Source organism: Argentina anserina, chromosome 2 (genome assembly GCF_933775445.1).
Source record: "Argentina anserina chromosome 2, drPotAnse1.1, whole genome shotgun sequence".
NCBI lineage: Eukaryota > Viridiplantae > Streptophyta > Magnoliopsida > Rosales > Rosaceae > Argentina > Argentina anserina.
Window position 1 is genome coordinate 1,797,884 of NC_065873.1, and position 13,760 is coordinate 1,811,643.

General features: G+C 38.9%; 1 protein-coding gene and 1 pseudogene across 1 annotated transcript; both read left to right on the top strand.

Annotated features, from left to right (window-relative positions):
- Positions 1 to 127: 127 nt before the first annotated feature.
- LOC126783207 (non-functional pseudokinase ZED1-like) lies at positions 128 to 4,033 on the top strand (annotated as a pseudogene).
- A 628-nt stretch (positions 4,034 to 4,661) lies between these two features.
- Positions 4,662 to 7,875, top strand: LOC126783209 (uncharacterized). The gene is made up of 8 exons (XM_050508626.1): positions 4,662 to 4,842; positions 4,929 to 5,002; positions 5,170 to 5,312; positions 5,395 to 5,441; positions 5,535 to 5,643; positions 5,802 to 5,863; positions 6,188 to 6,302; positions 7,505 to 7,875. The coding sequence occupies exons 1-8, from the start codon at positions 4,687 to 4,689 to the stop codon at positions 7,654 to 7,656; spliced, it is 858 nt and encodes a 285-aa protein (XP_050364583.1). The 5' UTR covers positions 4,662 to 4,686; the 3' UTR covers positions 7,657 to 7,875.
- The last annotated feature ends 5,885 nt before the right edge of the window (positions 7,876 to 13,760 follow it).

Here is a 13,760-nt window from a genome sequence, read left to right on the forward strand (position 1 = left end):
AATGAAACTGACTTTTGTCAGATATCTGCAGAGGATCGGTGAAGAAAAAAAATTGAGTTATATTTCACGTGTAGTGAAACCAAATCAAGAAGATAGGATTACAAATGACAGCAGAAGCACCGAATTGATGCCATCGAAACTCTTGTAAGTTTCGCTTTTGTTGTTTGTATATATATGTAGCTTGCTTTAATTTCGGACCTGATTTGAGATATTGCTGTCTGATTTTACATATTCTTGACCCCGATCGTGTTTAAAACCAAGAAATTAAGTTAATCAAAGCTAATGCATCATTGTTATGCCAAATGATGTTTCATCAAACTCAATAATTTTGATAAGATGGTTTGTATTTAGTGAAAGAAGTTCTCATTATTGTAGGAGGACAAGAAATCTTTTATAACAGGAAACATGACGTACTCTTGGTTCTATCGTTGTGATCATTCAGTTTGTACAAGATATATAAAAGGAGAAATAATGAGCTATTCAGATCATATAATCATCATGCCTTTATGTTGTCAGGTACTCGTTGCTTCGATGTATGACAAAGAAGGATGAAGTTCCTAATGGATCGGTTTTGCTTAATGGAAGCATCTTATTAGAGGATCTCGCTAATAGCCTCTTGTGATGGAAAGTCGAATCCTATTCGCTATTTCTCTGCTAATGAACTCATCAGGGCAACCAATAACTTTCATTCTTCTTCGTGTATAGATAGATGGTCATGTTCATATAAGGGTTTTCTAGACTATCGATTGATTATCGTGAAGCATATAGAGCTATCTTTAAGTTCTAGACATGAGGCTATTCGTGATATTATAATATCCATGCAGATGAGCTCCCATAAGAATGGTTCAGAAATTGTTGGGATGCTGCCTAGAGTTCCCTGTACCAGCACTAGTGCATGAATATGCAGCAAAAGGAGTGCTCAACTCCGACGGAGGTTGTGGGGATAATGCCTCCCATGGAAAACCAGACTATTTATTGCAAATGCAATCACATATCTCCACACAGCCTTCCCCAGACCCATCATTCATAGGATTCTAAGGCCTAACTGCATCTATTTGGACCATGACTTTGTCCACAAATAATGTGACTTCTCACTCTCCATAACCATTCCGCCTAAGCAATCGCATGTCGAAAATCTGTTGATTGGGAGCGCTGGGTACCTTGACCCTGAGTCTATTCACTGTAATTTCATAACAGAAAAAGCTGATGTTTATAGCTTTGGTGTCATTCTACTTGTTCTCATGACGGGAAATAATGTTAATTATTATCAAAGAGGACGATTCTCCCTAGTGTCATATGCAAATCTACATGCTTGTGATGACCAATTTCTGAGGATTGTGGATCCTAAAAAACTTGAGGAGTTAGCAGGAGAAGATGAGCAAGCACGACAGCATCAGTTGCATGATTTCCTAACACTGGTATTGTTATGCACTCAAGACAAAAAGTGAAACAAGGCCAGATATGATCGATGTCGCTGTAATGACCCGAGTTTTCGAAACAAATTATTGCATTGTTTTAAATTTTATAAAGTTGTGAAATTTATTAAACGTGTTTGTTTAACTTAACGACGTCGGAAATCAAAAACGGAAACGTTATCGGAAATGTGATTTAGAAAAACGTTACGTTTCCGCGACGTGAGTATCGACTTTTACTCCGTCACTAGTTTGTGAAAACTTCCTTCACGAAAGATGTAGAGCTCGTCGATACGAGTTCGTGGATATGTCACGTGTTCGAATCGGACATCGGACGTGAAAGTTATTAATGTGGGAAGTTAGTTTCCGATTTTGGAAACAAGTATAAAAATGAAATTTTTTAGATTAGGGTTTCCATTTTCGGAAACCCCTCTCTCTCTCTCCTCACCCGCCTCCCTCTCCTTCTCTCTCTCCCCGAGTTCGTTCTCTCTCCCTCTCAGAAAATCGCCGCAGACGATCTCTCTCCTCAGGCTGCCGTGGCCTTCACCGCCAGTCCCAGGAGCACCGCACGGCCTACCTCAGCAACCCTGGAGCTCGCCGCGCCTTGCCTCGCCACCGTGAAGCCGCACGACGTCGCCAAAGTTTTTGCAATTCCTCCGCCGTGTTCCTCCGCCACCGCAGTGCTCGAGGCGAGCTCGCCACCATCAAATCGAGGTGAGGTTTATTTTAGGATGATTATTGTAGTTGTTGTGATTGTTTTGGTATGTTTTGGAGGGAGATCGGTGATCGGAGTAGGAGGGTGGAACACCGCCGCCTTAGGCGGCGCATGTGGGTGCGTGTGGTAGCCTAGAGGCGGTCTGAGACCATAGGAGGGTGGAGGAGGAAGAGAGGAAGAGTTTTAGGGCGGCGGTGGCATGTTACGCGCCGTTGTTGCAGTCGGCGCGTGAGCCCCATGCGCTGCCACAGTGAGTGGCGCGTGAGCACCACGCGCGGTCGCCGGAAGTGGCACGTGAACCCCACGCGCCGCCACATTCGGCGGCGCGTGAACAATGATTTCAAAACAAAAATTTTGTAAAATTTATTTTTGCGTACGGTGAATGAAAAAAGTAATTTACGTACAGTAAAATGTAAATTTCTTTTACGTGCGGTAAATGTAAAAGTAATTTCGGAAGGGTAAATTGGTAATTATTATTTACTGAGATAGTATTTACGATTGAATAGTATGCATACGTACAGAAATACGTAAATAATATGTACTCGTACGGAAATACGTAATTAATATGTATCTGTACAATAATATATGAATAGTAAATACGTGAATAGTAAATACATGAACAATGAAATATTATTACTGTTTCGGCATTTAAGGTTTGCGTAACGATTCTAAATTCTTTTTTTATCTTTTCAAGGTGATCGATAATTCAAGTAAATGATTTACTTTCGCAATCGCGAAATTACGCTCGAGATTATAAGGTGAGTAAAATCTCACATGTACGAATCTACCCTTGTGGAGATTCAAGATTATGCGAAATTTTAAAGAATGAAATATGACATGTATATGATATAGTAGAATGTGTATTTGTATAAATGGTAAATATGTACATATATATATATATATATATATGTTTGCTATATTATATACTGTCATGTTTTCGTTGCGATATATAAGATCATTTTAATGATGAGATATATATATTGAGCTTGTTGATTTGATTGTACAATATAACGTGATGAGTATTGTACATGGTTTTAACATTGAGTTTTATTAAAATGTGTTTTTGTCTTCAGACGTGTTTTGTCTTTGGACCAGTTTTCGGACGTGTTGGCATGTCAGAACATAGCCTTTGGCCGGGTGAAAGTTACGATACAGTTAGAGCTCTAGTCTGTCTGCCGGGGTACTGCATAAGAGGTAACAGATGGGTTATCGGCTTATGAGTACCCATATTTTGATATTGGATAACAGGAGGTTGTCCAATGTCGGCGACGTACTACATGAGGGGTAACAGAGGTGTACCATCGCTCATGAGTACCCGTATTATAAATGCATTTTGGTAAACAGAGAGGTTACCCAACTTCTCATGAGCATGTATATTTTCACATTATTAGACAACCAGATGGGCCGTCTAATGAGACATGAGTGCATTTATAATTGATGTTTTGTGGATTTTCGTATATACTTTTATGCGAGTTGTATTTGTTGTTTTTACTCATACGAGCTGCAAAGCTTACCGGGTTTGTGTTTACAATCCCGGTGCACCTATTCGATGGTGTAGGGGATAATTCCGCAGGTGTGGATTAGCGGAACTTGACGGACCACTCAGAGGACTTGAAGTTATTTATTTTCATCTTGTGGTGAGGATTTTGTGTGGATTTTTGTGAGGATTTATACATTTCCATTTGTTATAATGTCGAATTATAAATTTGGTTTGTAATAATCGGTTTGACTGAGTTGTATTTTGAATCAGAAATGATCCGCTGTGACATTAAAATGATTTCGATTTATTGAGATTGTTTTGGAGTTTTTTATGACTTCAAAATTTGAGTTTCATACTCGAAACTTTGAAGTCGTGACAGTCGTCAAGGAACTTGTACGAATTGAGAAGTCTATTATTCCTTGTTAGCTACTTTATCCTCTACATTTGAACTCAAGGAATCAACTGGACAATTCGATTTGGCAAAAAACTCTAGATTGTGCTTCCAGAGGGTTGTGTAATTGGAAGGTCTAGTTTGTTTTTGAAGATCTCAATGTTGGAAGTTCATGCCATCTAGGCACCTAGCTAGTTCTCAATTTATATCATCTTGAAGATGCTGACATTTCAGAATAGGTGGAGAAAACGTCATATGTTACTGCCAATCTGCTACACAAAATGGAGGGATCATTGTAATCACTAGGAGGAGAGGCCACCTCGCCAATCCTTCAACAGTTGAACTTGTGCAGTTGTGCTAAGAAACAACAACTTGGTTTGAAAGTATTCAACAAATCCATGTAACAATATCTGTTGAATTGATTTCCCATTCATGTACTTTTCGAACTCAACCAGTTTCAATGTCAAGACTACACTTAACATTCTAATCTCATCCATTGTTGAGATGTGTTTGTACTTTTTAGAGTTAGACTTTCTACTTTCTAGTCTGTATGGTTCTCCTGTTTTTAACTTCTTCTGTAAAGAAAACTGTGTACTATAAATCCAGCTAGCTGATAACTTCTTCAAATAATGAGCTTCAGACCCAAACGGCCAAACCCATAAACAGTTTCTGAAATTTGGGTGGGAAAATGCAGAGCCTAGCACCAATACGACCTCGTTTCACAAGGTGCCTCCCAACCTTCCGAGCCTTCTCTTCTTCTCCTCCTCCTTCTTCTTCAGATTACTCCAACCAGTCCCGCGGCGGCCTCCCTCGCTTCTTCTCCGAACGCCTTCCTTCTTCCAAGGCACTCTCTCTCTCTCTCTCTCTCTCTCTCTCTCTCTCTCTCTCTGTGTAAAGTTTTAATCTTTAATTGTTTCAGTATTAATACAGGGAGGCCTAGTTCGTGTTCAAGACGATGAGTTCTGGCATATGACCAAGGTCTTGAGATTACGGGCCAACGATAGGTAACCTTATTTCCGAACTGGGATGCTATCAATTTCCAATATTTATGATGATTCTGATATTTACAAGCTTATTACAATTCACAAGCTTCAATTTTGTATTGGAAATTTGGTTTTTTTTTTGGGGTAAAATTGTGGATTTAGTGGTGGTGTGGATGAATGTGTGCAAGGGTAGAGCTGTTTAATGGGAAAGGAGGATTGGTGGAAGGAGTGATACAGACAGTGGATCGGTCTGGGCTTGATTTTGTGGCCTTGGAAGATCCTAAGTTGGTTCTTCCACAGAGCATGCAGTGGCATGTGTTTGCAGCCTTTGGTTAGTTGTTTTGTGCCATTTTTCGGTAGAGTTGTTTATGGCTTTGAAGGGTGTCTCATGTTGGAAATGCTGTGTGTTTTAGGTAGTTTGAAGGGCGGTCGGGCTGATTGGCTTGTTGAGAAATGCACGGTATGTTTTGTAGACGAAAGATGATGTTTTGGGGTAGTGTTTCATCACTGATGTTGTTGATAATTGTTTGGATTTTGTCTTTGGTTGTCTTAGGAGCTGGGGGCTAGTAGTGTGACTCCTCTGCTGACAGAGCGGTCTCCTAATATGTCAGGAAATCGGTTGGATAGGTTGCAAAGAGTCAATATGGCAGCTGCTAAACAATGTAATGATTTTACTCTAGTGATATTCTCAAAATGCATTCACTGACTTATCTTCTATTGAACTTATTTATCTGAGCTATTTGGAGCTTAAACTTTTACCCTGTCTAGATTTGTATATTTTTCACTCATTTGTCATATCATTTTGTCCCCATTGCTACAGGTCAACGGCTCCATGAAATGGTATTAAATCCACCAATGAAAATTGAAGGTCTTTTGCCTCTTGTGAGTTCTTTCTTCCCCATTTCATCTTACTTTTAAATTGCAACTGTCTTGGTTCTGGCTATATAGCAATTGACTCCTGAAAGTCTTGGATTTTGGGTTGTTGTGCAGTAGACCTCATAAGCTAACCGCTTCTCAATACTGTAATTTGGATTTATTTTTGGTTGTCCTTACGATTTTATGTGTTATTTTCTGGCACCAGAGGGTTGTAGTTCCATTTTAATAATCAGCTCTTTTATATTCTGTTTTGGTTGATAACTGTTGTGTTGTTGGTGCAACTCTTCATATCTTTCCCTTGTTGATCACTTACAAAAGTTTATTTCTTAGGTTGCACAGTCCAAGCTATCTTTTTTGGCGGCTGCAGAAGCTACTCCTCTTGTTACTGCATTGACTTCATCAGGAAGGGAGACCAGTGGACTGCTTGTGGTTGGACCTGAAGGAGGTGAGTTTGCATCCTGTAATTAATTTTTTATTCATCTAGTTATGTTCATGCTAAGGAGCATAAATGCAAAGTACATAACTGGAAGACAGTCACTTTATAAAGTTTTTTGTGATTCTTCACAGTTGCAAATCCCACATTTTATTCCTTAATTGAAGAATTAGTTAGGGATTCAGGAGCATTTGATTAGCCCTATATGGGTTTGCTTGAAGACCTTGAGTAACAAATTGGTCGTTTGGAAGGGATTTCATTGAAGAGGCATTATTGAAAGAAGAGAATCAATCTAATATTTGGAAAATAGAGAAATAAACTAGGTGAACCATACCCTGAGGCCTGAACACATCTACTTTGGAATTTTTAAAATGAATTAACCATGAACACCTAAACACACTAGTACAAGTTCCAGAATACCTTTGCTAATAGATTGCTTCAATAGTGTAAATAGTTCCTGAGGAACTAAAATTTGTTGTTTCCTGTATGCTTTTCTTTTTCTCTTTGACGAACAACTAAACACAAGTCTCAGGATACTAGTACTAGGTCCTTACTGCACAGGACACCTAACTGTTTTTGTGGCTTCAACAGAAGACATACTGTCTAACCAAGCATGGGACTATGGCTAGTGCATACGTTGGTTTCTGTGAATGTTGTCGTTATATTGATTTGGTATTTGTTCTTAAAAATACTAATAAATATTAATTGTACTTTTTTTTTGTATAATGGCTTCTTCATGAAGATAGTTAACAGTCAAGTAGTTTGGTTATGTTTGGAACGGGATCAGTCCTATCATATGCTACATTTACTTTCTGTTATTTGCTTTAGTTGCATATTAAATTATTGAATATTGATAATATACAGCAATTCACTGGATTAATTTAATTGGTTTGGTAAGCTTTGTTGATCATTGAATGAGTAAATTTGTGCTCCTCCCCCATCTCTTCGGAACAAATCATCTTAAAGGATCTTACACTGTGTTCCAAGTTAGAGTAGTATGCCTTTGATTGGTTAAGAAATGCAACTAAAGTTAGAGGACGTGCTTATAGTCGAAATATAAAATTGTGTGTGTTCGTTGCCAGTAGGTTGCTTATTATTCACGCACTCATTGGTATGCCATATAGATAATGAGATGTACATTCAGATTGTCCAATTCTGAGATCACATATGACAGTTCATCATTGTGGATTTATTTTGGTTTGCTCTTGCTTCAGACTTCACGGAGAAAGAGGTGAATGAATTGATAAAAGCTGGATCTGTCTCTGTTGGTCTTGGCCCACATCGGCTCCGGGTTGAAACTGCTACCGTGGCTCTTCTGGCAACTCTGATGTTATGGTCTGATTCTCAAGAAACATGTGGTTCTTAAACTCTCCCTCATGGCAAGTCGATTTTTCCTTCCTTTCATCTCTAGATAGGGTTGATACACCAAGTCTTGTTCTACCGCTTACTTTAGGCCAAATTTAGATGATTGCTTGTTTCGTAATGTCTTTTTGTTAACCTTCATATGATCAACTTCAGCATTAGAATAGGAGCTTCCGCCATAACCCCATGTTACTGAATTTTCAACCATAACAAACGTTGTTATTGAATTATTGTTACAAAGATTGTCCTTTCTCATAGAATTGCATTTCAGTATCAATATTGATATTCATTTGTTGCATCAACCGCTCTTAGGAAACTAAATCTTACAACACACTGGGTCAAATTGTGAGAATAATTTCTAGTTTCTCTTTTTGAAAGCATGTTGAGAATAATCAGTGTTTAACAGAATTGAGATCAATCTAGGCAAATGTCTTCATTTTTTATATTGTCTGCTGGGAACCCAATAAACATTGCTACAGTTTAGACCAAATGAATATACTGTCATGTAACTTCATTGTAGTTCTAATATGTTTTTAGACTTACTAAGCCACCAAGTTACAGGTAGGGCTCTATAAATAAATAGTGCTGAGACTTGTGCTAAATACTTGTAAACGCCACAACTGGTTGTTTAGATACAAGATAGCTGAAAACTTGACTTGGAAGTCTTTCGTATGTCCCAAATGATCTGATTTAGAATTTTATTGAGAATTGAGTGGAAGAAATAGCCTTTACATCTAATCAGCCTTACGGATCATCCTTTACATCCACACCTCCTTTCTGTCTCTTGCTATCATATCTTGCATGATTCTCCCCCTAAGAGCATCCGCACCGGCGAGCAAATGTGCCGGCGTGCTCGAGCAGGAGGAGGGACCAGCCGGAGGAGCTCGAGCAGGAGAAGGGGAGGCTCGCACCGGCGAGCAGGAGGAGGCGAGCTGCTCGCCCAGTCAACCCAGTCGCGGTGCTCGTCCGATCGCTCGAGCAAATTTTGCTCCGGCGTTTGCTCGTTCGCCTGGCGGAGCCCACCACTCATGGGTGACGTCAGGCACGGGCGAATTTTTTTTATGTTAGGCGCGTGCAACACACACGCCATTAAAAAAATAGCGAGCCAATGAATGGCTGACACGTCTCACTGATTGGCCAACGGTCCAATTGATCTGGGCCTTCCATTTTGAATCAGAAATTTCGATCCAACGGCCAGAATTAATTGGCAACGGCTACTATTTGATCATAACGGAAATAAACCCAAAAAATTGTAAAAAAATCCCCAAAATTTCAAAATTCTCCCAAAAAATTGCCTATAAATACTACTTCAATTTGTTATGAACTCACACCAATTTGTGAACAACAAATTTCACATCTTCCTCCATCTCCTCTCTCATTTCGTTTAGCATTTTTTTCCAAAACAATGGGCACCCATTGGCTTCCTTCCGAAGATTTACAAATATGCATTTCTTTTGTCCGTCATAGCATCGATGAATATGACGGTAACAAACAAAAGAGGGACAAATTGTGGGAGACAATTCATGGCGATCATATGCAAAATTGGGTGCTAGCACCGGGTGAGAAACCTCCGAAGGAGCCGAGGACCCGAATCGCGCTCGCTTCTCACTACAACAAGTTCAAGCTACTCTTGCAAAAATGGGGCGAATGTTTGGCGGCATCACGACAACGTATAGCTAGCGGCACTTCGCTAATGGACGAAGTAAGTACATTGTTTTATCATATATTATAATTTTTATTTGATTATATGAATTAAATTATGTAATTTATATCTAATTTGTTTAAATATGTAGCATTTTTTACATATTTAACTATTTTAATATATCTAATTTTGTTTACATTATTTGTTTTATTTAATTTGTTTAAATATGTAGCATTGTTTACATTATTTGTTTTAATATATCTAATTTGTTACATTATTTGTTTTATCTAATTTATTTAAATTATGTAATTAAATAAGTACCTAATATAAGTTTTTTACATTAGGAACGACAAGCTCAATCATGTTACTATAATGCCAAGAAGAAAAAGTTTACACACTTTGAATGTTGGGAAGTGGTTAAAGATCATCCATCTTTCGTTGCGGTGCTACCTACTACTCCATCTCCATATGCAAGTAGTTACCACAGTACTCCTTCCGCAACTGAATCATCTCCAATCATCAATTTGGATGATGACCAATTGAATGAGACACCTCAAAGCAACACGGCAGCTCTATCGAGTCCACCTAGACCAATGGGAACCAAGGCGGCAAAGGAAGCTAGGCGCCAAAAGAAACAGGGTAAGACTCCTATTGAGCAACGGGTGGAGGTTTTGCATACCATTGCAAGTGACCAAGCATCATGGCATACCAAGAGGCTAGCCCATAATGAAAGTGAGCTTAATTATTATGCGGAGTACATAGACATTCAAAAGCGGAAAGAAGCAAGGGCGGAAGAAGAGTTACGATTGAAGAAACAAGAGAATGACACAAGGATCATGACAATGGATTTGGAGGCTATGACCCCAATCTCGAAAAGGTATTTTACCAAGAGGAAACTAGCAATCCTTAATGAAGGAGAAGCTAGTCAAGATCAACCTACCGATGAAACATATTCGGATTGTTATCACCCAAATCGCGTGCTTTTTCCATAGTAGTTATAGTATTGTACTAAGAATAAATCTGGGCTTGGCTCATCATTTTATGTAATTTAAATTTTTCGAGAAATAAAATGCAATTTATTTATTAAGTTGAAATTGAAATACACATTAAATTAAAACACATACTGAAATTAAACACAAGCTTATAATTAAACACAAACATCATGAAAACACACAATAAAACATATTTAAAGTATTTCACCGGTTTCCACTCTCCAAATGTGTTTCACCAAGTCTTTCTGGAGCTCTCGATGGATGTAAGCGGATTCGAGATCGGCAACACGGTCGTGAAACCGTTGTATATTAGCTCCATCTCTACTGATTGGCTCAAAAAGAACTCGATTCCCTTGTGCATTCACCGGCCCATCATAAACCCGGAAAGCCCTCGATGGGTTTTGCAAGTCTTCTTCTTCTTCCTCATCATCATCCTCATCATCCACATACTCTTCCTCAAAAATCATGTTATACAATATAATGCAAGCTAACATGATGGTAGTCATTACCGATTTGTGGTGCAATATACAACTATGACGTATAATTGCCTATGGAGATTGCAAGATGCCAAATGCCATCTCCACATCTTTCCGATATGCCTCTTGTTTCTTTGCGAAGAGCTTATCTTGCGGCGTCTGGGGATTGGAAATTGTTTTGACAAATGTAGAGTACTTGGATATATTCCGTCAGCCAGATAATAAGCTGTGTTGTACCTCTGTCCGTGGACTTCGTAGACGACAGTTGGGCCTCTTTCGGCAAGGATCTCTGAGAACACATTTGATAGGTGAAACACATTAATGTCATTTTTAGCTCCAGGACAGCCAAAAAAACTATGCCATATCCACATATCATACGAGGCCACTGCCTCTAGGATAACCGTTGGGCGACCCTTTCGGCCCGAGTATGCCCCTTGATAGGCGGTTGGGCAGTTCTTCCACTCCCAATGCATGCAGTCGATGCTTCCAATCATACCTGGAAAACCTCGGCGTTCGGCTTTAGCTAGTAGTCGTGTGAGGTCTGCCGGTGTTGGACTGCGGAGGTATCTTGGACCATAGAGATGAACCACTTGGCTGCAAAAATCCTTCATACATTCCAGGGTAGTCGATTCCCCCATCCTTGTAATTTCAGTACACTGATCTGCGGCTGACCCGTACACTAGCATTCGTAGAGCCCCGGTCATCTTTTGTTGGGGAAGTAGCCCTAGCAAACCAGTGGCGTCTTCTCTTTGATGCCAAGACATGTCGTGGTTGCAGAGGTCCGTCATGATAATGTTGAATCGGTCTCTGCTCATCCTGTACCTCCGACGAAAGTCTTGAGCGTCGAAAATTGGACGTTCGATGAAGTAATCTTCCATGAGATTGTGTCCCCTAGATAGCCTCTGACGTGGCTTATTCGGTTTTTTACCGCGACGTGGCTTATTCGGTTTTTTACCGCGACGTGGCTTATTCGGTTTTTTACCGCGACGTGAACCGCTTGGTCGTGTTGATTCATCATCATGTTGTGCTTCCGCCATGACTACCTGATTCACGAATGATTGCTCCATATCGTCATCCTCTTCTTGTTGACGTTGTCTCCGCCTGAAAAAATTGTGAAAGCTGAAAGGATTCATCAGAGTGATGAACAAGGAAATGTTGCTAAGTGTTTAGATTGAATGATGAGTTATAATGAGTGATATTAGACGTTTTTATAGCAAATTGGTCGAAAATCTTATCAGAAATTTGGTCCAATTATTTTGCCGACAGTGACACGTGTCATTTCTCTACTAGTCGAAAATCTTATCGGAAATCTGCTCCAATTATTTTAGCGACAATGATACGTGGCAGTGACACCTGTCAATTATCTATTAGTCAAAAATCTTATCGGAAATTTTGGATAATATCGAGTCGATAATGACACGTGGCACATTATTATTGGTTGTAAATATATCTGGTAAAAAAATTTAATTATTTCACAACAAGACAAAATTGAATTGCTCAAGCAAATTGTAAATGGGTGTGTGAAAAAATCGATTTGCTTGAGCAAAATATGAAATCGATTTGCTTGAAGCAAAATTTGCTTCTGGCCTTACCATTTGCTTGAGCAAATGCAATTTATGGGCGTGGATGCTCTAAGGAAATTTAAAATAGAGCTGAAGTGAACAAGCATCTGATCTTGACCCTTAGTTTGTGTGATACTATCCTCAAGAATCATGCTGCACAAGTTCCTTGTGGGAAAGTAAAAACCATATTTTTAAAGAATTCATATTTTATGTCGATATCTCTCAAAAGTTTTGACATTTGAGTGTGTATAATGCATGCAACCCATAAAGTCGTGCATTTTTTTCTAGGTTTTCAATTGTGATCATAACGATGAGAAATTAGGGTTGTTAATGGCAAGTTTTTTTGCCAGGAGTCATGGTTTTGGCTTTTTTAATTCTTCTGGGATTCAGATATCAAACTCAGAAGCTCTACTTCAAGACAACCAGTGAGTTGGTCGAAATAGATTTGTATCCCACATACTCCACAAAGTCTATCAGCTTTTGTTCTCTTCAGGCTGTATGCCGTGCAGGTTGATGCATATGGTAACAAGTCAAAGAATGGGTTTTTCCAAGTTCCAAATACCATTATCTTAATTGCATTCATGAGAATTTTGAGCAACAAAGAAATCTTGTTCTGGCCATTCTAATTAGCTTCTTTGGAAATTAGCTACACTAATGTTTATTGAATGGTAAAACCTCCGATTGCGCACATATGCACCATTTTATTTCTTAATAGTGCTAGATGCTTGTGTTTGCAATTCTTTTATACCGTATGATTCGAAGATATCATGTTAAAGTCGTCATAATCCTTCCATTATTATAATTAATAATTATTTTTTCTATTTTAGGTATTTTCTACCTACCTTGAATGGCAGCATAAATAATATTTACCATAAACAGTAAATTTCAGGAAGGTGTGAATATCTTAGTAGTTTGTAGTTAAAATATTTTGTTCTCAACGACCTTGTTCAGCAACCACTAACCAATTATTTCAGCGGGAAGCGTGCCACATTAAGGGCAGAGTCCCCTGCATCATTCTCACTTTCTCAGCGCAACTGTAGACATTTCCATAAACTAAAGTACTATACTGCCCTTAGCTGCTTCACTATTGACGAAGCAGCCACTATGTACCATATTCTCCTGCAACTCATCCTTTTTTAACTTGACTAATTAGAGTAAAGCTCGCTCCTTATGGTGGATTAATTATCAATTACGGATGAAATCTGAAAAATGCGAAGTGGAGGTCAAATCAAACCAGCTCGACTCCTTATGTAGTTGTGCTGTACATTTACTATATGTTTCTAAAAAAGAAAGATTGTGACGTTTTGAAAGTTGTTTCAATATTGAGTCACATAGTTATTCTAGAATAATTGGAAGGCTGAAAATACCGACAGAGACATGTACGCCATAAGACAATAAATGTGAACTACACTTTTGGCACTTAACTAGTAACATGA

Coding starts and splice junctions, on each gene's coding strand:
- LOC126783209 (XM_050508626.1), top strand. CDS start 4,687: ATGCAGAGCCTAGCACCAATACGACCTCGTTTCACAAGGTGCCTCCCA. Junction 5,442..5,534: donor GGCTTGTTGAGAAATGCACG/GTATGTTTTGTA, acceptor TGGTTGTCTTAG/GAGCTGGGGGCTAGTAGTGT. Junction 5,644..5,801: donor TATGGCAGCTGCTAAACAAT/GTAATGATTTTA, acceptor CCATTGCTACAG/GTCAACGGCTCCATGAAATG.